The following is a 25,627-nucleotide window of genomic DNA, read 5'->3' on the forward strand; positions in this document are numbered from 1 at the left end:
CATACACACACACACACACACACACACAAAACAAAACATAAACTAAGGTCAGCATAAGTACTGTACGTATATATAAGAGTAGACTATACACAAAATTAAATAAATATATAAATAAATGAAACGTTTCTCTTGTTTATTATAATACATGTTGAAGTTATAATTTGTTTCATGATGCAATTACTAGAATTACATTCATATAACACTATGCTTACAGATATTGAGGGATGAAAGTAGTAACATCAGGTGTAACTCGAAAAATATAGGCCTAAGTCGTATTACTACCTAAAAATGGAAAATAAAATAACATTTGGGCATGATCATCTGAAAGGCTAGGTAGGCATAACATCAAACCTAGGCCAGCTAAGATTTGTAAAGTGCATAATACATAGGTCTCTATAAAAATGTCCATTAGAACACCTCCTTATAATTATAGTAATATAGCCTCGGCCCACAAACAATTGCATCTTCTTAAAAACTGTGTAAAAATCAGGAGCATGAGAGTGGAGGGGGGGGTTGGGGGGGCACAATAATCTCACGATGATGATGATGATGATGATGATGTGATATTGTGATTTTTATTTTTGGACATACCTCAAATTATTTGAAAATGGTATAACCCAATAAAGAAATTATTATATTTTGGTGACGGCCCGTAGTCGGGTGTAGATGTCAGGACTATTTAAAAGCATTTAAGAACATCCTAGACAAGATATTTTAAAACTAATGTTGGTGACGATCTGAATTCGAGTATGAATTTGAGAGTCATTTAACTTTTCAGAGCAGTTGTCTGTAAAAATCAAAGAAATTTCAAAAATAGTGGCAGACACAAAAAAAAAAATGGATTTCTTTCAAATTTTGCACATGGCTATAAAGTAATCAAATATGAAGTTTTAATTACTCTGTAACTATATTTCCATGGCAACGGGTAAATTTGTATTTTTTTTTTGCAATTTTTGTCATTTTTTTGCTGTTTTTAAAAGTTAATATTTGTAATAATTTGATACATTATTTCTGATATTCTTAGGTTTATTCATCAAAAACAATAAGTGTGTGTATAAGGTCATTACATTGGGTATCTGTTGCATATTTTTACATATTTTGTAATTTCGTAGTTGGGAGATAGCATGTTTTTAAAAAGGGGTGTTTTTCATTTTTTTTCCAAATTATGAAAAACTTTAATTTTAATTGCTCATAAACCTCAAAATGGTGCTTTCTTAGAACTGATTTTCTACAAATAGGTAGTTATGATTATTGTTTTATATTTATATAACGCCTTCCACGATCGAAACCATCTAATGCTTCCTTAGAAAATTCCAGTTAAAAAAAATTAGGTAATTAAAAATCATACTAGCAGCGTTGCCAGAGAAACTGGCATTTTTCATTAAAAACAATTATAATATTAAAATTTACCAGTTTTTTCGCTGATTTATTCATAGATTTCTTTGATTAGAACAATAATAAATGTTTTTCTATACCTTAAGTAATGTTGTAATAAAAAAACAAAAAACAATGTTTGTTATATCAATGTTGTCATTTTTCTGTTTTAGCGGTATTTTAAACCCTTTTAAGATGAGTTTATAATAATTTCACTTTATACGTTTTCTGTCAGTGGTGTCATCAGTTGGACACATCACCTTAACCGGCCTGGGAATGCCAGTCCCTAACCACATCATGCAACAATTCTACACCTTCTTATCGGGACAATTCAGGCATTATCGTGAAAAATATAAACCTAATAATAATGTGGTCGTGGTAGGGGTGGTGCTAGGATTCGCCCGACAAGAAGTCCTATGTCCCGGATGGTGGTCCGTTTACAGCAATCAGGGGTTTTAAAGGCTTATTCTATTTGATTTTATTATTAATGTGAAGCTTCCTTAACATGATTCTTTATTGGCCAAATGGCATCACACGATTCGGAATGCATTAACCAAGACGAGGGAGACAACATATACTGCAACTGATTGACGAAAACACGTCATTCTGATAATTCAGGATTAAATAATTCAGTTTTTAAAATTCAGAGAATTTCGAACAGATTTTTTTGGAAAATGAATATCTTGGCACATTTTTGTTGCATTGCGGTGTTTCAAACGCATGCCCAAAACAGCGATAGTTTCATGGCTAAAGTGTGTGCTTCCTAAGCTTACATTTGTATATTTAGGACACAACAATGCTGCCTGCTACCACTGTACAACTACACTACTTGCAACAAAAGAAATTGCTGAAGAGACAAGGTTAAGTGCAAATTTATGCAAACGAAGTTCATGTCATTGAAGATGGTTTTAAAATGAAACATGCTTTAGAATCAGACAGTAACAGGTTGTTTCTACATTTGCAAATGTTGCAACATATAAAGAACTGCAAGTGGGATGGTATAAGCCTTCTTAATAATTTGAGTATGGAGTTTGAGTATGGAGGGCATATGCCATTTGACCTGGTTTAGAAAGTGGAAAACAAATTTCAAAGATGCCATAGTGTCTTTTGGTGTGCATTGAACCACCAAAAACAATGGCATTTTATAAAAATGATCACTGCGAAGGGTGTCTGATCGGGTGCGTACCTCTGGTCCGAAGAGTCTTTGGTCCGAATGCCCATTGGTCCGAAGTTTCTTTGGTCCGAAGGGTCTTTGGTCCGAAGGTCCCAAGGTTCATTGGTCCGAAGGCCCGTTGTTTCGAATTATAGTGGAATGCAGGTTATACGGCAGTGAAACAATTCCTTATAATTTATGGAGTAAATTAAGAAAAATGACTTTTCATATTTTCCCTAACAACATATAGGGCCAAGTAAAACAACAAAAATTCTAGTTTCTTGTCACCTCCCGCATCCATTTTTGCTGCCTCACAATTAAAAAAAAATATATACTTCCTTTATTTTGAGAAATTTACGAAAATCTGGCTAACTCACATCATTAAAATTTCTCTCTCGATCGTGGATAGAAAGATGTTCTCAGTGAGAATTTCAGTTGAACTATTACTAGTAGTATTATGAATTGAAACTCAATGTACTATGATACGAATCATATATAGTGCTTATTTGCTTTTAACTTTGCTTTTGCACTACAGGGGGAAAAGTTCCTCCTAGATAATTTGTGGCCCCCAGTTTGCCCCCCCCCCCAGAAGAGTAGAGAAAAATACAATTCGTCGAGGAGAAATATGTATTTCTTACACATTAGGAGACTATCTATTTAGAATCGATTGAATATCCCTCTGAAACCCCTAAATTGTCACATTTTGCGGGGAATCCGCCCAATGGACAACTTTCGAAACATTTTAATTGAAACCCGACCATGCTCACTTTGCTCTAGTCAAGGAACCCCCCCCCCCCCGCAAAAAAAATTTTACCTTGCCCTTCTCCCCCCCCCACCTTCCTTCCCAGATGCTTTCGCCGCCACTGAAAATGTGTCTACTTTGTAAAAGTCAAAAAGTAGTTAACTGTTTCTCATCGGCCATAAGTAAATAAATCTGTAAAGATTTTGCAAGCACTGTATGGAAGTTACTTGAATTCCCCTATTGTTATTAAAACTTTTCTCTCTCCTGCTTAAAGATTAGGAAGTTATACTTACGCTCCATTCGCTTGGAATCTTTTCATTTTCTAATAATTTGTTAAAAACATACATAAACTTAGCTGACAAGTCATGCTAGCAATAATTGTATATTGTTAGCCAATATAGACCTACATGGTGGTCCCAAACATGTTTTTTCTTCAAATATATTTTTCTCTATATTTGAATTAATTACTTCGGGCCAACGGACCTTCGCACCAAAGACCCTTCGGACCAACGGACCTTCGGACCAAAGGACCTCCGGACAAATGCACTGACCCCGTCTGGTCAACCTGTTCGCCAACATCTACCAGTCTGTGCACAAGGCCAACTTAGAAATAAAGGATACCTTTAATAATCATTTGTTTTTCCGTCCCGAAGATTGATTTATAAAGTCCTACATAAGCTTCTGTACCCTAGAAAATTAGATAGTTACAGGAACACTTAAATAAAGACCTGAGAATCAAACACTGTTGGACAAAGCAGAATTAGGTTATTCTAAAAGGCTTTTAACCGACACTTGCATACTCCCATGATAGCATTTTTATCTTCTAAAGTCTAATCTTTCAATTTAATTTTCATTTGCTCCAAAATCCATCAGTCGACTGTTATCTGCCATACCAGAACATTACATTTATGTTCATCAATATATATTTGCAATGGCCAAAAGAATCATAAACAAATTAAACAATAGACCAATGTAGCGGAGTAGTACAAATGGAGGAATTGTTGGCAGAAGACGGATAGACATTTAGAGAATATGTCAGAAATGAAGATTTGAAACGTTCAGTTCTACAAGGAGGCGGTAAGAAGGCGGATTGTTGTATTTCTAAGCGAGATAGATATTTAAGAATGTGATCATAAGACTGAACAATTGGACAACAAGTGCATGGAGTGAAATATTTAAATCTTGTGTTTTATCGTGTATTACCATATTGAGCAAATAGGTGTGGATATGGTGAATATGAAGAGTAATCTGATAGAAGTTTACTGAAAATATATTCAACACTTATTAAACACGCACCTTCACATTAAAAGAAAACAAGAAAAAACGCAAGATTTTTAGAAACAACAATCTAATTTAATCTAATCATATTCATTGGATCCACATGCTTAAGTGTTGCTGCTGTATTCAGCGCAGGAGCACGCAACCCCACCAGGTACCCATTTATACTCCTGGGTGGAGAGAGGCAATGCAGATAAAGTGTCTTTCTCAAGGATACAAGCGAAATGCACAGCGAGGGATTGAAACCCCGACCTCGAGGTTGGGAAACCAAACCTTTCACGCTGCGCCAAACCGCTTCCAGAAAAAGAATATGTCCTGACAAAAAGAAATTCCAAATAGTCAGTGTCAGAGGTTGACAAAGACATGAGAAGAGCTGGGAACGACGTCTAAGTTATCTAAACCATCAGAATATCTAAGCAAAAGATGTAAAGCTATTAGAGAAGTGTCAGGACGCAGTAGTACACTGTAGGCTACTAAACTGTTGACGATTCCGATGAAGATATTCTTTAAGCTGCCGAAGAGGAATCGCAACCTCCAAATGCTTGTCCACGAAACTGTTGATCTTTACATTCCAATTGTATATGGTACAATTACCTTTTCATGGTGAATTCAACAAATACATTGAGTAATTTTAAAATGATAACTCGTCGTTGAAAGCGAATTTATCATGGATTGCTTTTGTCAGAGTGGTGTTTAAATTTGTTTTGTTTACACTGTTACAGAAAGTTAAATTAAGTTTTTTGCTTTACATGCATGCAGTATAATATTGAGTTTAACATACTTGAAATAAACCTGGCAACACATGTTGTTATGATAGTCATGTATATAGTAATATTATGGTTACATGAATTATATTTTATATTATAGCATTTTCCGCACAGTAAAAAAAATGTATATTTACAATATTTTTAATGAAAAAATGCTGCTTTTTCTGGCAATACAGTAATGCATATTGGCAAACCTTACAACACATTCCTTAGCATGTTGTTAAACTAGTCAAGTAACTATATTTGTTATAGTTAATGAATTATATTATATTTTATATCGTTAACTGTTTAGTAAAAAGATGTATATTTACCTTAATTTTTAATAAAAACAATGATGTTTTCTGGCAATACAGTACAAAATTAAGTTTTAAATTACTTAAAATGAGCCTGGCAACACATTTCTTAACATGTTGTTAGACTATTTAACTATAGTAACAGTATTTTAAAATAAATTTACGTTGATTTATAGTGTTATCCATTTAGTAAAAAATGATATATTTTTATTCAAAAAATGCCGTTTTTCTGGCAATACCGCATCCACGTGTGTAAATTACCCACAACTTTTTTCTTGAGTATTGTTTAGACAACTATTGACTATTAAAATATGGAAGATGGAAGATATGTATGCACCGCATTGGAAGTTATAGATAGGTTTCTGAGCTAGGCATACTTTAAAAAAATATATATTTTGAGAAAAAGCCCTCTTTGTAAATAATACTATCTTCCAAAAAGATTTTTTACACGTTTTTTTTTCGATAAATGGAAGTTAATACCTGGTTATTTACATGGATGATCACAAAAATATATATAGTGCATGTTCTTTTTTTTTAATATGGTCTGAAAATCAGTGTTTTTTTACTTCTAAAAATGTTCAAAATTAACAAAAACGGTAAGATAATGAGTCGTTGCCATGACAACGAAGGCAAAAAAAAAAATACAGTAAACAATTGTCATAGATATGCTTTTTACCCAAGTATCTATTCATGGTAAAAATTTGAGAGAAATCCATTTTCAGACATCTGCGACCAAATCTTTGATTTTTATGGACAACCATTCTTAAGGTCCTGCGTGTTTCTTGTGTTCAAAATAGCTGCCCAGATCTAAATGGTGAATGAGGTGATTACATTTTGGTAACGACCATGAAGATGATGATGATGATGTGATATTGTGATTTTTATTTTTTGACATATCTCAAAACTTGTTGCACAAACATAAACCCAGGTTGCCGTGTAGCACAGACACGAAGTCACCCTTAGGTGGAGAAAGTCATTGATCGAGTTCCTAGTCCACATATCAAGCGCCCTGAGCATCTTACATTAGATGGATATGTGCGCTATATAAAACTACACTATTATAGTGCTGGTGACGATCCGAATTCGAGTATGAATTTGAGAGTCATTTAAATTTTAAGGTCCTGTGTGTTTCTTGTGTTCAAAATATCTGAAAGACAGCTGCACAGATCTAAATGGCAGTTACATGGATTATTAAGTATGATCCAAGAATGAGGTGATTACATTTTGGTGACGACCCGGAGTAGGACATGGATATGAGGACCATTTAGAGAAAAACGTCCAAGACCAAATATTTAAAAAATAATCAACTTCATGATCTGAATGAAACTTTCATAAAAGTTTAACCATGTTACAAGGAAGAAAAGTGTTGGTGACATTTAAATTCGGGTAAGAATTTGAAGTTCATTTAAACTTTAATATATCTAAAAATAATAAATGACCTGAATATCTCGAAAATGGATAAATGGATAAAAATGACAATTTCAGAACAGTTCGTCATGTCTTAATAAAGAAGTGTTTTAATTTTGTCAATCTATTATTATTATTATTATTATTATTATTATTATTATTATTATTATTATTATTATTATTATTATTATTATTACTATTATTATTATTATTATTATTATTACTCTTATCATTATTACTTTTATTATTTTTATTTTCACTACTATGAAAAACGTTGACGTGTGTATAGTAATAATAGTAGGTTGCCTACTGTGCAAAGAAAAAAAGGTGCCCCGTGTATTTCATTTTGAAAGTTCTGACGACAAGGACGCGAAGCCCAGCCCACAAAATCACGAAAACCTTAGACAACGGCGGCTAGACTTATCGAGTTTGCAAAGATATTCTTTGCTATCAAACCTCTTTAAGAAAGAGAATTCAGGGTAGGCAGTAGGCAAATGAATCATATATTCATAGTGTTAATCTATTTTATGGAACATGGCGGAGAAATTGTTGTAAAAGCCTGTGTATTTCGCTCCCAAAAGAAGAGGGAAGATCCGCATTCAGTCAACCTTGTTGTCGGCAAAGGCCAAGTCACTGATGCGCACTGCTCATGTAAATCTGGGTATCTATCTAGGCCTAGGCTAACGTATGTTTTGCTTTTAAACCAGCTATCTAAGGAATTAAAATGTCCGAGAAAAAGTTTTTGATCACGTGACTAAATGGCGCTCGCGGATTAGTAAGTTTATCTGTCAATCAACTCTCGTGGAGACGTTAATTGCGTGTTCTTTTGTAGTACTTTATTTCCTGATTCTGTTTGCGTCTGGACGGTGTGTATTTTAATAATCTAAACAAATCTCTCGAAGCCTCAATGAACACGATGAATTGGTATTGTTTAACAAAATAAGGATGTGAAACTTCTAAACACAGACTAGGCTATTTTACTCCAATCTGCCGTTATTGAACGTTTTGTAGTTTATCAATTCGTACCTTATTTTGTTCACCATTTATTGATGTCTTTAACATTAAATGCGACTAAAGAATGAGTGTTCTACGTTGGACAACACTCCTACTACTCGTGAAATTTTCCAGCCAGTCAGCATGCGGAGACACCCACTCGACGGGCGATTGTAATTGCCAGTGGCATTTAGATGGTACTTGGGTAGTTGATTGTACGGGACGTGGACTTAGTGAATTACCCGAAGGCATACCGGTGAACACCACGTATCTGTAAGTGTTTCGATGTTTATCCGCCTTTTTGGAAAACACTTAGATTTAATAATGAAATAATTATACTGTATTATTATGTATTATTACTTTCGAAACCTTACTAACACTTATATTGCTCATTATAAGTCAATCGTGACGTCATCACTGCAACTCCCGATGTTATTTGCAGAACTCCCACAGTCCACTAAATTTTCAGTTAGTGGACGCTTGACTTGATTTTTTTAGGTTCGTGTGCAAAAAAAAGAAAAAAACAAAAACAAAACAAAATGTCTTCATTCCGCAACCTACAGTCAATATATCGGCGCTGGTTCGAACGGCACGCTCGCCTATGGTTCTGGTGGTGAACAAGTTTCCTCGGAATAGAACTATAAACCGTAGGCCCAGTGTACGCCGTTTGGCTCGTGTGCACTTAAAAGAACCTAGTACATCTTTCGAGACAAGCAGAGGGTTACCCCGATGTACTGGTCCAAACAGGCCCTGTTGTGGGCAGAAAAGTGTAGCTGGTACCGGGTAGCTCAGACATGAAGAGATCCTTAGGAAAGAAGAAAGTTACTGTACGAGCTAGTCCACAGCGCTTTGAGACTCCGGTATAAAGCGCTATACAAATCGATCTACATTACATTACATGGCGCACTGCAATGAAATTGAATTGTAATTTAAAATTACTTTCGTAAAACAAGCTTAATTATGACCCGAAGAAAGTTACTTCAAATTCAATATTAAGTATGAACAATTAATTAATTCATTGAATCAGTGTGCCCTCATAAACAAAACAAACTGAACGTTTAATAGGAATATTCTAGAGCTATTTTAAAGACTCAAGGAACAAATTTAGATACTGGCCTACGGGTAGGCGTGAAGGCCACCGAGGCCTTCTAAAGTTCAGGACTGTATTCTCTCTCGAATGCTGAAATTATTATTTCTTTGACGAATGTCCACCAAAACAGCATTACAAAAAAGTTCTTTAACACAATGAAAATTACAAGAGTTATTCATCGTTTCCGTACTGTACCTGCTGATTTGTAGTTAACGCGTACTCGGGAACGTATGAAGCAGGAGCACAAATAAGCATACGCACAGCTAAATGTAAGTACACACAGAGAATACTGATATATCACTATAGCAACCGGTGACTGCGACAACAGTTTGTTATGAAAAAAACTAAAATTAATAGACGGCGATTGGCTTATAAAGCAATTTGTAGAGCTCCGCATAGTACACTATAAGAAAATTATTATACTTAGGTTAGATTTAATGCATTCAAAAAATTCTTCCGGTCTTACAGGCCCTCTTGAATTTTGTTCAAGCATTAAATCTAACCTTCGTATGATAATTTTCCTATAGCGTACTACGCGGAGCTCTACTAATTGCTTAGTAGGCGAAAGGTACCCCATGTCACGTATAGGTTTACCATTACATGTTTGGTCCCTCATTCGTCCCCCTGGACCTAAGTCCTAAACTCAAATAGAATTTAGGCATTGGAGTAATGTGAATAAACTTTAGATTTTTGGAAAGAAAAAAAAAGAAAAGACTTTGGTCAGAACACAGAATTCACTATCAACATTAGGTAAGTCATTTTCATAAAGCACATATCTCTTTGATCCTGGCTATCGAATAATAGGTTCTGATGAGTATTTTTGTCTATTCCTGTATTAGCAGAAAAGCCATTGTGTTACTCTGATTTTTAAATTGAAGATGTGCAAATATAAATATGAAGTCTACTTGTTTTCTTGTTTACTTGTTTCCCAAGAGAGTTCTCCATAATCTGATCCTCCTGGGTATAGAGGCCAAGCAAAACGATGCTTATTATAGGCCCCTCAAAAAATTAAAACCCATAATATTTAAAATTTATTAACATAGGGCGCAAATTTGAGCGGATGGTCAGCCAAACGTACTTCGATTGTAAATTTAAATACATTAATTGAGCTAGAGTAACGTCTTCATTCGATAAAGAATTCCACAGCCTGACTGACCTAAATGAAAAAGCACGACTTCTAATAAGTGTACTACAGTGTGTCGTACAGTGCTTAAAAGAGTGACCTCTAGTTCGAGCACTTTTATCAAACTCAAAAAATAAATCGCCCGAAACCCTATCAATTCCATGGACAATTTTAAAAAGCTGTAAAATATCAGATCTCTGTCTACGGAACGCTAGAGTTGGAAAATTGAGAAATTTAAGTCTATCTTCACACGGAAAATCCCTTACCTCAAAAAATATCTTAGTTGCTCGTTGTTGAACTTTCTCTAAGGAATCTGCCTCTCTCTTATAAATTGGGTTATAGACTACACTACAATATTCTAAAGTTGGTCTCACTTTAGACTTATACAATTTCAATAGACCTTTTTTCTTCAGGAATCTAAAAGACCGTTTTATCATGCCCAATTTCATGTTAGCTTTTTTACAAATATCGGCAACATGCATTCTAAAATTAAGACTGGAATCAAAGGTAACTCCCAAATCCTTTACACTGTCAACTGCCTGAATTTCAATACCAAACATAAAATAGGAACATTTTGGATTATTTCTTCCATAGTGAACAACTTTACATTTGTCACTATTGAATGGCAAGTTCCATTTTCGAGACAACTCACATAGGGCATTAATAATCTTCCTAGAGACGGAATCTATCATCAACCGAGTCTACAACTCTAAAAAGCTTTGTATCATCTGCGAGCAATTTTACGAAGGAGTTAGATACTAAAGGTAAATCATTGATAAAAATAGTAAACAAAATTGGACCCAAAACAGAGCCCAGTGTGATACCACTTAGCACTAGGACTTTACTAGATAGACATCCATTTATTGAGACACGCTGTGAACGACCAGCAAGATATTCCGCAATCCACTTTAAAGTTTTATCTTTAATACCGTAACTACATATTTCGAATATTAGCTTAAACTTTTCGTTTTGTGTTTTATGCGGCCTCAAACTAGCTACAAATGTGGGAAAACACAAATTACCGTGAAATTCAGCCGATTTTAAGCGATCAGTTTCGGTGACAAATATAATGCTGATACACTTCTATACTGGTGTCGGCACCAGCCATCAATTATCTGATCACAATCCAATAATCAGAGTCGGTGACAGCATCATGAATGGTCACCGAAACTGATACTTATCAGATCTATTAGGAGAATCGGGTGGTGAAATGCAGGGTTCCAATGGAGGTGACTTTTAGGCATCCAGCTTNNNCAGCTTTTTAAGGGGGGGGGGGGTGTCGTTCGCTTCCTTGAGTAGTAGTAGTAGTAGCAGTAGTAGTAGCAGCAGCAGCAGCAGTAGCAGCAACAGTAGTAGTAGCAGCAGCGGCGGCGGCGGCGCAGCAGCAGCAGCAGGAGTAGTATAGGATTATTCTCCGAAGTAGGGCCGTCATTCTTATTGCATAAAAGAATGCTATAGAATACAGGGAAACAAACTCTGATGCCGTTTGATTATGTTTAAAATCTGAATGATTTTTGTATTAGGTACACAAATCGAGAGCAGTGCTCGATCAAAGCATACTGCTTGCAGATGTTACAATATTCAGTAGCATGTAACATACGCAACAAATCTTGATTTTCCTGATTTAGGCCCAGCTCACCCCACAATCAAAGTATTGTAGGCCTACACCTTCACATGTGCTCATGGATGCTTTAAGAGACTAATTATTGTTTTAGACGTTAATGTATATTCAAACGAGCGTATACTACAAATTTCATGCAGAGCGAAAGAAACGCTGAACACAATTTGAAACTAACTATTGATTTAGATTGAAACCCGGACCGACCATATACGACGCGTAATTATTTTCGGCGTGTGTGTCCTTTGTTCTGGGTACAAACAAAGTGAAACACACTAAACACAAGGAGAGTTTACAGGCGATTATTGTAAGTGTATAAAAACATGATTTATTTATTGTTGCACCTTAAATAAACAACGTGTATTGACGAAAGAAGTCGACCAGAAAATCGTGCTTCCATCTCAATGAGGTTCATTTGAATTCAGAAGTATAGGTGTTTTTTCCTATCTAATGATTTGCAAACAAGTTTTAAAGTGTATTCAAGAACTGTTTAATAGATCAGTTCAGGGTGATCCAAAAATATTTTTTTGGCTTGGTAACACATTTTCAAAATGTGGCGAAAGGTCATGGTCAGATGTCATATCCATGGAGTCCTTATATCTCCGCAGCCACAGGTGGTAGAGATTAAATTTTGGTGACAATTTGTTTGGAACAATCATATTTCTATCTCCTATAATAGAAATATTTGCTTAAAGATACCGGAAATGCCATTTCAGAAATTTGTCATGTTTTGAAGGTCATAGTCATAAGGTCCTTATATCTCCGCCACCACTTGTGGTAGAGAGTTAATTAGGGTTTCATTTTCTTTGGAACATTCATGTCTATTTAGTCTAATAAAACAGTTTGCTAACAAGTGATCGAAAATGACGTTTCTGAACTTTAACTTTAATTTTAATATTAAACATTGAGTCCTTATTATCTCTGCAACCACTGGTAGTAGAGAGTTAATTTTGGTGCTAATTTGTTCGGTACATTCATGTTTGTATTTACTCTAATAGAATTTGTTTTTCTAAAAATGACAGGAAATGCCCTTTCTAACCTTTGACATGTTCAATGTCATAGACACAGTGTCCTTATCTCGCAACCACTGGTGGAAGAGAGTTAATTGTGGTATCAATATGATTGGAACATTCATGTTTCTATTTGGTGTAATAAAACAGTTTGCTAATAAATGACAGGAAATGCCTTTTCAGACCTTTGACACGTTTCAATGTTGGCTGTACAGATCGATCTCCAATTATTCAGTAGACACCTTTTTATTTACTATTCGGTTAAAAGTAACGAAATGCTGTTACTGACCTTCGACCCTCATTACAAGGCATTTTTTATAGGCTCTATATCCATATGGTGTTGGCCTCTGCCATTGTCATGTGTTACAATAATATACACAATGTGATAAAAAGAGGAATAAGTAATGAAAACACGCAATGAAAGTAAGCTCTTTCCTGAGAGGAAAAATCTTGTGTTGGGCAAGCCTAAAAAATAAAAAATGAAAACTCATTGCATAATTATAACTGAATTAATAAATACATTAAAAAGTAACAAAAAAAAATTCATCATCAAAAAAATCAATAAAATAAAATTAAATATAAAATCACAACTGAAATTAAAACAGACCGACAAAAATAAGTAAAACAGAAAAATAAATAAGTAAATAAGTAATTACATAAATTTTGATCAGAGCAATACACATCAAGAAACGACCGATATTATAAATTATAGCTTAATAATTTTAAATCAAGTGTTTTTTTTAAGTTTGATGAGGAAAATTATTTTAAAGAAATGGAATTTAAGATTGTGGATAGTAAGCTGTTAATGAAAGTGGGAACTGAGTATCTAATATTGTGCTGAAAGTAATTTGTATCATAAATGGGTACGTTAATTCTAGTTGATCGGGTAAAGTAAGTGTGAATAGAGTAATTGTGAATATTAAAATATATCGCTCAACTGAGTTTGAAGAAGAGAGTGCGTTGCAGAATAAATAAATGAGCCTTGTTGGAATAAACTAATATCTTTGCGTTTGAGTAGGTTTAAGTTTGAGAATAGATGGGATGAATGAGCCCGTGGTAGAGAGCCAGGTATAATCCTGATAGCCTTTTTTGAAGAATGTTACAGTAGATCAAAAAAAGAAGGATATGAGGGAACAATAAGAAAGTCTGTTGTGTTATGTCATATTTTTTAGGGTAAATTCTTGGCAAACATGTCTAGAAATGTCTAAAAAATTCACTAATTAAGAAAAAAAATTGGGTGCCAGTTTTTTTTAAATTCACTTCTAGGGCCTTAATTTTGAATTTCAAAATGGCCGCTGCCAAAATCATGTCGTTATTCATTTATATATCATATAATAGTCATTTTATTTTATCTGATATCGTATAAAGGAATCAGTGATGCATTGGGAAGAAAATAAGAGCACAAGAAATAACCCCCTCACAGAAATCTTGCTCTCCACACACCTACCATTGGATAATACTTTTGCATGTTTTGCCATCTGAATCTCCCTAACTTAATCACTGAACATTGACACTTAACCTTCGCCCTTTAATATTTTAAAGCCGCTACAGTTGAATAATTTGTTCCATTTAATGATAATATATGTTCATTATATATATATATATNNNAAAATATACTATATAATACATATTATGTTATATATATTATATATGTTCGCTGATGACCTCAAGATATATAAAATCATTACTACCATTGAGGACTCCATTGCACTCCAGGCAGATCTGAAAGACTCGGCAAGTGGGTTTCCGACTGGAAAATGTCCCTGAAGTCCGATAAATTCAAAGTCCTGTCTTGCCTCTTAAGGATACACCTATTACTTTTGCTTACTCTGTTCAAGGTGAGGTCCTTAAAAGTGTAAATTCCTTTCGTGACCTCGGCATTTTTATTGACCGTAAACTGACATTTATTTCATATGTTGACTACATTGTTATAAAGGCCAATCGATTGCTTGGGCTAATGTGGCGCAATTGCATTCAGTTCTCCCCACACACAAAACGTGCACTTTACTTATCTTTTATCCAACCATCACTCGATTTTTGCTCAGTTATATATAACTCTCTCTCTGCTTCCCAAGTTTCCAGAATAGATCGAATCCATAGAAAATTCTTCCGCTTCATCGGCCCAGCAGTCAATTGGCCTCCTATCATTTCTTTGACGTCTAGTAGAGCAAGACAAGATTTATACTTTTTGTACAAATGTCTTAACTCTAAGTTTAAATGTAGTCTTGTATCATGTTTCATTTTAATGTACCTGTTCGTAATATTTGTTATAATCCTTTTCTTCATGTTAAACATTCTCGTGTAAATGTTTGTAAAAATGTTATTTTCCGTAGAATTTCGTCAGCTTATAACGCTTGTCTTTTAAATTAAAAAACTCGTTTTTTAATTTGTATTGTATATATATTTATGCTCTGATTACTGAAAATTTTATTTCAACCTATTATTGATGTTTTACACTGTTGGTTGAGAATAAAGAATAAAGAATAAAGAATATATTTATTCTTTATATTATATATTTTATATATTTTATATTATTATATTATATATTATATATTATACATTATATATTATATATATTATGTATATTATATATTATACATTTATATATGTACTAATTATTATATTAAAATTAAACAGACTTGATTTGATATGGATTCTTTACCTTTAATAATATTAATTGAATAGAATTGTTTACTAACTAAATTATACCAAAATCAGATCTTTAAAACTAGTAATTACAGAGTTACAACATGTATTGTGGGTCAAAGGTGAGTAGGGCCATTTTCAGTCAATTTTAATTTAACTAAACCAAATAAAAAGTAATAATACATTTTCAGGAATTTGACATAAATGGCAACTCATTGTGACCAATGGTCTGTGAGAAATGCCTTGTGACATAGGTCAATGAACAGTATTGGTGACTTACAAGAAAAAAATAATCTACCTGCAGAATTTTGAAATTTTTTTAGGGTGAATATATCCTTTTTTAACAGGCCACTGTACAGTGAATTGCAGTAGTCCTGTCTTCAAAGAACCAGTGCCCTCACAACGGAATCTATCTATGAACTTCCTGATTCTCCATAGGTTTCTTAGATGGAACTTAAAAGAGAACTAGCAAAATGATTTTTTTGTTCTAGAGGGAAATTTTGATATGCCATTAATAATAGAATCAACCTTAAAATCGTTTTTTGGCAATTTCTTATGAAGTTTAGGCCATTATATATTATTTAATCGTGACGTCACTGGCGAAAAATGTAACAAAATATCGTGCAAATAAAACCGCGTAGGTATCCGCCTCGTACGATCTTTGCGTGCATGCTGTAGGCCTAACCATGGCTGTAACTCATTTGTTGACAACGGCTGATGCAGTTATAGGCCATGGTTACAGCATGCACGCAAAGATCGTACACGGTGGATACCTACGCGGTTTTATTTGCACGATCTTTTGTTAAATTTTTCGCCAGTGACGTCACGATTAAATAATATATAACGGCCTATAACTTCATAAGAAATTGCCAAAAAACGATTTTAAGGTTGATTCTATTATTATTGGCACTTCTACCCACTACGGTAAATATAATGCAATAGATTAAAATTAGGTAAACTGGGTTTAGATTCTGGGTTTTCATAATCCTGGGTAGAATATAGCATTTGGACAAAACTGGGTTTCGGTTGTCATGGGGTGATTATTAACTACTTAAGCGTAATTTTTGGGGTTTCCATGGTTTCCAATAGGTCGACTAGGGGAACAATGTTTAGTGAGGAGGGGTGTATACTATTTGCGCACCCCTAGTTAAGCCACTGCTGAAATGTAGTAGGCAATGATTTTCAATTCACTGCAATACTGCCAGGGAGGAAAACAAGTCCCAGTCCCATTACTCCTTGCAATCGTCAGAAGAAGTATTTAATGTAAAGGAAGAAGAGCAATCAATACCGTAGCCAAGATTTTCGAAAAGTGCGGGACAATCTCTTTACGAGTAATGTGGACCCATTTTCTTAAATGTTTACTCATTTTAGGCAAAAATATGAAAAATCTGAACCCATTTACTTAAAATTTTACCCATGTTATGCTAAATATGAGAAATCTGGACCTCTTTTCCAAAAAGTGGACCCATTTTATGTGTGAAATTGCATAATTTGTACCTATTTTTTCACAACGTAGACCCTATTCTTTGTGGAACGATAAAAACATCGTGTAGGACTGTTCCAACCGTCCCAAGAGATGGCTACGGCATTGAGAGCAATATATCCGCTGGGTATACAAGAAAAAAAAATTCAAAGTGTATGAGTTATTTGGCTTTGGGATTTGCTGGACAAAGGGCGATTTATTAAAAAAAAATCGCTGTCTACGGGCCTGAAGCTTCACTAATTTTCCCTGGTAGCCACATTTTAATTCGATTTTTTTTATAACGACTCATTCTGAATTCCTACATTATTAGTGATTTTTTTTTTGTCTTAAGTGATGCTTCGAAGAACAATATATTGGAGATACCGAATGATACGTTGCTTCGACTGCAGTACCTAAATATAATGTAAGTGGACACATTTTTGTGTGTATATACGCGGCTGCGTATAATGATATCATTTGAATAAGAACTCCTTCCACTAACTATGATGCAGCCTATAGAATCCACTTTTATCTGCATACAACGGGCGTCTACACTTCAGGATGTAGGTAATGTTCACATTAAACGTGTTTATCGTATTTCAAATACCCCCTTTTCACGAATCGGTAGACATCTTGAAGTGATCAAAACAAAACAAAATTGTAACATTTTATATGATAAAAATTCATCGTGTGTAACTGATATTTAAGTTTTATAGCATATTAGCACAGGCAGTGGCGTACATCTTTTACCCGAAGATTTTTTTGGTGTTAAATTTGACTGTAATTTCTCGAGTTTTAATTCACACTGATACAACTTATAATATCAATGTTGTAATGATGTGCTTGAAAAACTGCCTCTTTATTTATTTCATACCAATCACCACTTATCACCAAGTCGTTATTGACCTAATATAATTTTGTTAAATTTCTATCTTTTAGAGTACTGGACTTTAACAACCTTACATCCTTGCCTAAGTTTCCAAAAGGAATCAGGGTCATGTATGTATTGATATTTTTTATAAAATCGTTTTAATCAAACTGGCCTAATTTAGTGAACAGTCTGTTTTACAAACATAGATGCCTATTACGGACGAACTGCCATACGGCATTTGCTTTTAAAAGCTACGTATTTCAAGACACTAAAAAAGAAACCTTCATAAAAGTTATCTTAATCTCGAGTTGGAGGGGGTCTCATAATTACAAGGTGAGCCCGAAATTTAAAAGATAGGTGGTCAGTTTGTGCTTTATAAAAGAGGACTCGAATTAAAAAGGTCTCGGAATTAGAGGGGTCTCGAATTGATGGGAGCACTGTATGAGGAACCAACAAACAAAAATAACAATCTAAGAAATTATATTTTTTTCTATTTTTATTTAATTTAATCAAATATTATTTACGTGACTTGTTGAATGTTACCAAAGTGCGAGCGCGCTAAGCGGAGAAAGTGAAAGCTTAATTACACGACGCTGCTGCAGTTGCCATTGCCCGATGGAGGTTGAAAGCAGCATAGTATAGAAATTCGGCCTATGAATTAGAACGAAAAAAAAAACCCGCATTTTCAGGATTATATGCAATCCATTCTGTAAAAATATAGCGCACTATGGATCTGTGCCTGTTATTGTTGTTCCTAAGTACTATGCGCTCGCGTGAAGCGTAGAACCTGTTGTACGATCTCGCCATTTTTAAAAGAATTGTCAATTGGAGATTTTATGATATTAGTGTTCATCAATAATTATAGTCGTGAACTTAGTTATTTTACATGGTGTCAGAAATGAACGCCGAAAACAATTTGAAAGGTGACAAGGCCTAGCTATCCGTCGTCAAAGTGGAAATTATTCACAAGTACGTAGCCTGGAATACGTCAAACAAGCAAGGGCGTGTGTATTATGTTATTCTGACACTCTGGGAGGAACATTGCAAAGGAAAAACAAACATCATTTATGTAAGATACAAGATTAATAATTGCGTAAAAGCAGTTGATCGATTTGATACATTTGGTCATAACAGAGAGAGTTGGCACCGTCATTTAATTTTGGAAATTTAAGTGATGATTGAGTCCGAGACCGCATAGTATTTTGAATATCAGACGACACACTGCACAAGCGGCTACTACAGGAATCGAGTCTAACTCTAGACAAATGTATCGCTTTGTAAAGCTGCGCATTCGAAGTAACATAAACATTACCAACTTGAACTTAAAATGTTTACCCGTCATTTTACAGCAAAAAATAATGAAAACACTTCCAATCACTGGAACTGTTTTATTATCTTTATTATAATTGTCTAGTTTAAAAATCATTTTTAAAAAATAAATAATTTATTATGCTTAAGTTATAATTTATATGTAACTGCAAAATGAGCAGGTTAATTTTAAAATTATTTTATAAAATTTGTTTTTGGCATTTTAAAGGAACAATACATCATTAATCAAAAGTCACAATCAACAAAAAAAGTCTTGTATTTGCTAGGACCAGCTAGGACAGGAAATTGTCTCACAGCTGACGTTGTCCCTGTACGGTGGAATTTAGAATGTCTGCGGCTTAGCTTTGCGATGTGGCCTGGAAGATGCAAATTTGGTGGTGTGGTTACTATAACACTTATACGGCATGATTTAATATTCATCTGCTTTCAAGAGATATTTATCCCAATCCTGGGCCAGTGAAAATTGCATGTTCATTTTGGAAAAAAAAATCTGTTACCTCCAATCATCGAGCTATGTGATTGACTGTGATCAAAGCGATTGCCATATTAAGTGTGGGCGTGTTTCAACTCGGCAGTTTTCTGTGTTAAAATCATTTTCTACTTTTAATTGAATCTGTCCTCGATGCCATTTCAAAAGCCTGTCATTCCTTTATTTGGAACCAGTTTAGATGTACAACGATCCTATACTGTACCACCCCATCATTGTCTACAAATTTACTGTCAATATTGTCATTTAATGCTCACAGTTTGTTGTCTACTTATTCATATTCAATAGACCTGGTTGGATTCAAGTATTATTGATGGTGAACTTTTGCTTAATGACTATTTTTGCCTCCAGATGGGATAGCAATAGGCATGGTGGAGGTGTTTTGCTAGCTGGTCGTTTATCCTTAAACCCATGCCACCGCACAGATCTAGAATCAGCCTCCGAGTCTTGATGTGGATACAAGCTCAGTCGAGGACTGGCGTACTCCAGATTAGTGTTTGTTACAGACCACTAGGTTTTAATGCTTCTCTTGACTCTGAAATGTTTAATTGTGTAAACAATGCTATTGCTAAGTGCCCGAACTTGTGGGCTGTTTATTTGTTAGGAAATTTTAATTTAAATTGAGGCAGTTAATTGGCCTGCTAATTTATCATATTTCTTCAATCAGTGACGATGTATTGGTATGTCTCAACTGATTGACAGTCATGTACACGACACTTGCAGGCGTTGGTCACATACTGGATTATGTTTACTAATGTAGCAGTTATTGATAGTTACCCTTTATGTGATCATCTCGCGGTGCATATTGAATGCAATTTTTGAACATCTTATCAAAAACTTGTGGCTCGCCTAACGTAATAGTATGGTAAAGCTGACTGGAATCATTTGAGCATGTATACTTTATGATCTTCTTCATGACAAATATGTTAATATTATTTGGAAAGGGTAAGTTGATATAAATTACTTAAGCCATGAATGATTCGATGCGTAGAGCTGATTTTAAATGGGGAATAGATGAATTACACCAGACCTTATAAAAATGTGTACAAAAAATAAAAAATTGTACACTCGTCATTCATTCAAACATTACGTGAAAGGTCTTGACAGGGATAAGTCTTTGCGTTATTTCTGTATATATGTTCGCTCAATAAAGGTGCTTCATCTCACTCTTTATTTTTTTTAAAAATCAGGGTTCGTTTGTTTCTTTACTCAACAACGTTGCAAAATGTATTTATCAATAATATCGATTTGCTTATTGTTGTTGCTCCGCAATAATAATGTTCCGCTTATAGGCAATGTTGAGGTTGATGTTGAGCAACTATTTAGCATGCTTGAGTCTCTGAATGCAAACTCAGCTATGGGTCCCGATTGTATCAGTCCGAGAGTTCTCAATCAGGGTCGTAGTGTTATCTCCTTTTTGCTTTGTAATCTTTTTTCACATGTCTTAATGGAAGGTATCATCCCCTCGTCTTAAACTGCAAACATTGTTGCAGTATATAAAGGGAGTAACAAACCAAAGGATAATGTTTGTAGTTACCGTCCCGTATCCTTGTCCTCTGTCATCAATAATTTTTTTGAAAGTCTTGCTTGAGACCCATTTTAAATTACCTTGATGACCAAGCAATTATCGGCATGGGTTTCGGAAGGGAATATTGAATTGCTTTCAGCAAATCTTTATCATCATAGGACTTTTCAATTTGATAGGCATTCTTGTACATCTATTGATGTAGCCCTCTTAGATTTTACGCCTGCCTTCATAGTAGGAAATATGAAGATCGTTCTTCCTACAATTATCGGCTCAAGCTGTTTAACTTATGTCATTTGGATGTCAGGAGGAGGGTGTCCATGGTGGTTTGCTGTTCGTTACTGAAAAGATTTCCCAGCCTCTATGGATATTCCATTAGTGATGAATTCCCGCCATAATCATAGATTATACTGGATTCCGACTCGCATTAATTCCCCCCACAATTAGGACACACTATAGAGGTCGCTATTGTAGGTCAATTTGTAGAGCTGATAAACATTAATATGCATAACCTAAGTTTGACGTCCATGCATGATTTCATGACGAGGTGTTTGTTTTGGGTAAAGATGCCTGATCTGTATACATAGCATTATTACCGTATTTTATGTATGCTGGAAGTAAGATAAAGATTAAAAAATGGTAGATTCTTTAAAACCCAATTCCATACTTCGTTGTGCAGATTATCATGTAAATGGTGATATTGAAATACTCAAGGTAGGCCTATACAATATGTATGCAACATATTTTTGTTTTTGTTTCAGCCTAATCATTTGTATACAGGCGTCTAAGATTAAGAAGGGCCTAGGCTACTACTATTACGCAATAACAGGCCTAGCATATTTTAAGTATAATATTAATGCTGCTGCTTTTGCTATTATTATTATTATTAGGTCTATTATTATTAATAATCCAATTGTGAAAAATATGTATGATAAATTGCTTTTTAATTCTAAATTGTACGTCAGCTGGTCTGACATTTTATATTAGTATACTTCTTTTTTTTAATAATGTAATTGTATTGTTTATGCATTGAGTCTGCGAAATAAAAGTTTATATCTACGCGCAGCGATTTATGTTCAAGATTCATAACAAATTGTGATGGACTTAAAGACGAATTATACTATAGTACCAAATACGCTTCGAATTGGTTTGATATGCAATTGCAAGCCTAAAAAAGATATTAAACACAAGATACAATCTTATTCGAATTAGATACATGAAAATTCTATTTCCACACTTAAACTCCAGTTAAATAAATAATAAAATATAATATAAATATAAAAAAGCCAGCGAGTTAGCCCTAAATCGTACATACTTAATTAAAAACACCATTTGGGTCACTGTATTTAGTATGGATTTTAAACACATTAGTGTTAACCTTCAAATTAAACTTTAAAAATCAGTTTCAATATTACTTAACATTTTTTGGTTTGAATTACTTCCATTCCTTCTTTGTCTCCAGTAATATATTATTCATATATACTGAGAATCAGTTATAAAGTATGCTAACACCTTGTGTTTAATAATTTTCTTTGCAGATCTGCTAATTACAACAGTATACAATCAATTGATGGAGCTTTTGATGACCTATCTGCTCTTGTTAGAGTGTATGCAGTTTTCTGAATACATTCACTTTTTTGAATACTGTAGAAACATTAGTTTCAAGTCTTAATTCTAAAAAAAAAAAGTCAACACAAAAAATCGTAAACAAATGAATGGCCTTGTATTGTAGGCCTACAATACGGCACTTATTTTAGTTCTAGAATGTATCAGGTAATATTTGAATACCCCTGAGATATAAATACACTTTACATATAATTAAAAATGATGAAAAGATAAGAAAACACTATTATCAGAAAAGTGCGCAATAGTACACAGTGCAACAAAATAATGCGTACCTTTAAAATATTCAGTAATGCAATGCAACTAGAGCAGTCACTTTATGGATTGCCTGTGCCTGAATACACTACCAAAAGCATGACCTGTATTAAAATGGGCTAAACTGCAACACATCCCCATTAAAATAATTAAATCACCAGTCGTATTACAGCATATAATTTTCTTGACTGCTGCAGAATACCAGTACCAGTATCCAGGCAATTTGTTTTCTTGATTGCTGCTTGAATACGTGGGGAAATTCCATTATTTGTTTTTTAAAATTATACTCGTGTGTGTGTGTGTGTGTGTGCGTGTGTGTGTGTGTGTGTGTGTGTGTGTAGTAGGTGAATAACATAAACGGTTCACTTTTCTAGGGGCCTAGATGGTAATAATGTGACATTCATCAATAACAGAACCTTTAAAGACACAATGGATTTAAGGCAGTTGTAAGTATAATGAAATCAATGTAATTTATCCAACCCCAGAAAATATATCCTAGAGCCGCCACTGAGTACATAGTATATATATATGATGTATATATATATATATATATATGATATATATATATTATATATATGCGCTTTATATGTATGTGTGTACAATACACATGATGTACAATATATATATATATATATATATATATATATATATATATATATATATATACAATACAATGTATTTCAGTAATAATAGAAATAATTGCCGCATTTAATTTTATAAGTATCTTCCATGTTATAAGTATTCTTATGCTGAAGTTATTTTTTTTTTTTTATAAATAAATAGAAAGAGTAACAAAAATAAAATCATGTACAATTTAATAATTAATTTTATTTAAATACTATGTAACTCTTGTTGTATTCATTGCATTGATTTAAATTCTTGTTATATGTAATGTATGGGAGGGGGTGGGTGACAAATGTTCGGGGAAAATGTCCGGCGGGGGAGAATACCTGTGGAAAATGCCCCGGAAGCAAGCAGCCTAGATCCTTTGTTGGGGATTGTTGAAATTCGGAGAATGAGATCGTAAACACGTTGTTGCAATGAACTATGACCATAAATACCGCAGGTGTTTAGCATCAAATCACTTTATTATGCTGTCTTACAATGCAGTTATAGCATAGTGTTCTACTGTATAAAATGGTATAGTACAGTATAGCATAGCATATATATTCAACAACTGTGTATATTCTTCCTGGAAAAGAAAGAAAATAAAGTTGTCTTAGGTAAGCACATAGAATCTACATGTCTTATCATTCCAGTTATTGAACAGTTTTAAACAAAGATAAATATTAAACTCGATAACAAACTCTTAAACAGCGCCCTCTATAGTACAGACTTACTCTGCTGAGATAGATGTGTATAAGAGACAGAAACAATTCTATTCTGTCTGCTGTACGACATCGTTAATCTCAAGTATTACAGTATTACTATTATGATGAAATTATGAATAACCTCAAATAACAATTATAATAACAATAATTATTAAAACCTATAAATCATTTGCACAAACTGTAACTAAGCATAAGCTGCTATTGTGAAGCACAGCGCCTGGAAAACCAAGCGTAGGCCTGGCGTTCCCGTGTGGGCCTATAAATACTGTATACAAGAGCTCAGCCTAGATGGAAGCCTTGTAAATGTTGACCACGAAGTCGCCGCTAGCCTAGCCTATAAATATTATTAAATTACACTGAACTAAAGGGTGATATGGTATGGAGATCGCAACTGCCGACTCCATATATAATATAATTACTGTCTCTTATACACATCTAGATGTGTCGATAAAAGATATAGTATATAATAATACATGAAGATCCAGTGGTAAAAAATAGTATGGACTGTCACGATCTCATGTTGTTGTCTCCCACCGATAACCAGTTCGCGCGTGGCGGCATAGTAAATTATTGCGCGCAGGCGTATCAACATGTCATGATGTCATGATATCCTTTTAAAATGTATTCGAAAGGGGTTGAACATGTATTAATAATTATTATTTCCATGTTTCATGAACATTTGAACTGAACCGTTCGTTTTATTTATTTGATATATTAATTACAATCATTAATTATTTTCTGTTTTCCTTTTCTTTTATCCTCAGAAAAATTTCGAGCAACAACATCAAGTATATACAACCTAACACCTTTAAAACAATTAAAAATTTAACTAGCATGTAGGTGTTTTCGTGTTTACACTGTCGGGACTTACTGTATATTAGTGTCGATTAACTGCATTATAAAAAAACTGAATTATTATAGTACGAAGTACCGTTTATTTATTTATTACAATCATTAAAATATAAATTTTACCAAATTATTTATTTAATCAAGCTGGATAAGAAGTAACAACTTTGATACGATAGAGAAAAACACGTTTGCATTGCATGGTTCCATCAGTTGTTCATTGTAAGTTATGTCATCATTATAAGGGTCCGATGAATTACCAATTTGGAAAGGTAATTACTACAATATAGCAAATTCATCGCAACGAAAAAGTAATCACCACAATGAAGCTGCATAACCACAAGGAAAGCTAAAACACACAATTAATAACCGCAATTGAAATGATTTACTACAATGATATACAC

General features: G+C 34.0%; 1 protein-coding gene across 1 annotated transcript in view; it reads left to right on the forward strand.

Moving 5' to 3' along the window:
• Positions 1-7,893: 7,893 nt before the first annotated feature.
• LOC117116800 (leucine-rich repeats and immunoglobulin-like domains protein 1) overlaps positions 7,894-25,627 on the forward strand; it is a 45,879-nt gene continuing 28,145 nt past the window's right edge. The window contains exons 1-7 of the mRNA XM_033260895.1: positions 7,894-8,280; positions 17,309-17,380; positions 17,896-17,955; positions 22,707-22,775; positions 23,421-23,492; positions 25,142-25,213; positions 25,371-25,445. Of these exons, the coding sequence (XP_033116786.1) occupies positions 8,093-8,280; positions 17,309-17,380; positions 17,896-17,955; positions 22,707-22,775; positions 23,421-23,492; positions 25,142-25,213; positions 25,371-25,445 (608 nt within the window). The 5' untranslated portion in view covers positions 7,894-8,092. The remainder of the gene's footprint in view (positions 8,281-17,308; positions 17,381-17,895; positions 17,956-22,706; positions 22,776-23,420; positions 23,493-25,141; positions 25,214-25,370; positions 25,446-25,627) is intronic.

Source organism: Anneissia japonica, unplaced genomic scaffold, assembly GCF_011630105.1.
Source record: "Anneissia japonica isolate Jap-2015-1 unplaced genomic scaffold, ASM1163010v1 scaffold287740_len772037_cov194, whole genome shotgun sequence".
Classification (NCBI taxonomy): Eukaryota; Metazoa; Echinodermata; class Crinoidea; order Comatulida; family Comatulidae; genus Anneissia; species Anneissia japonica.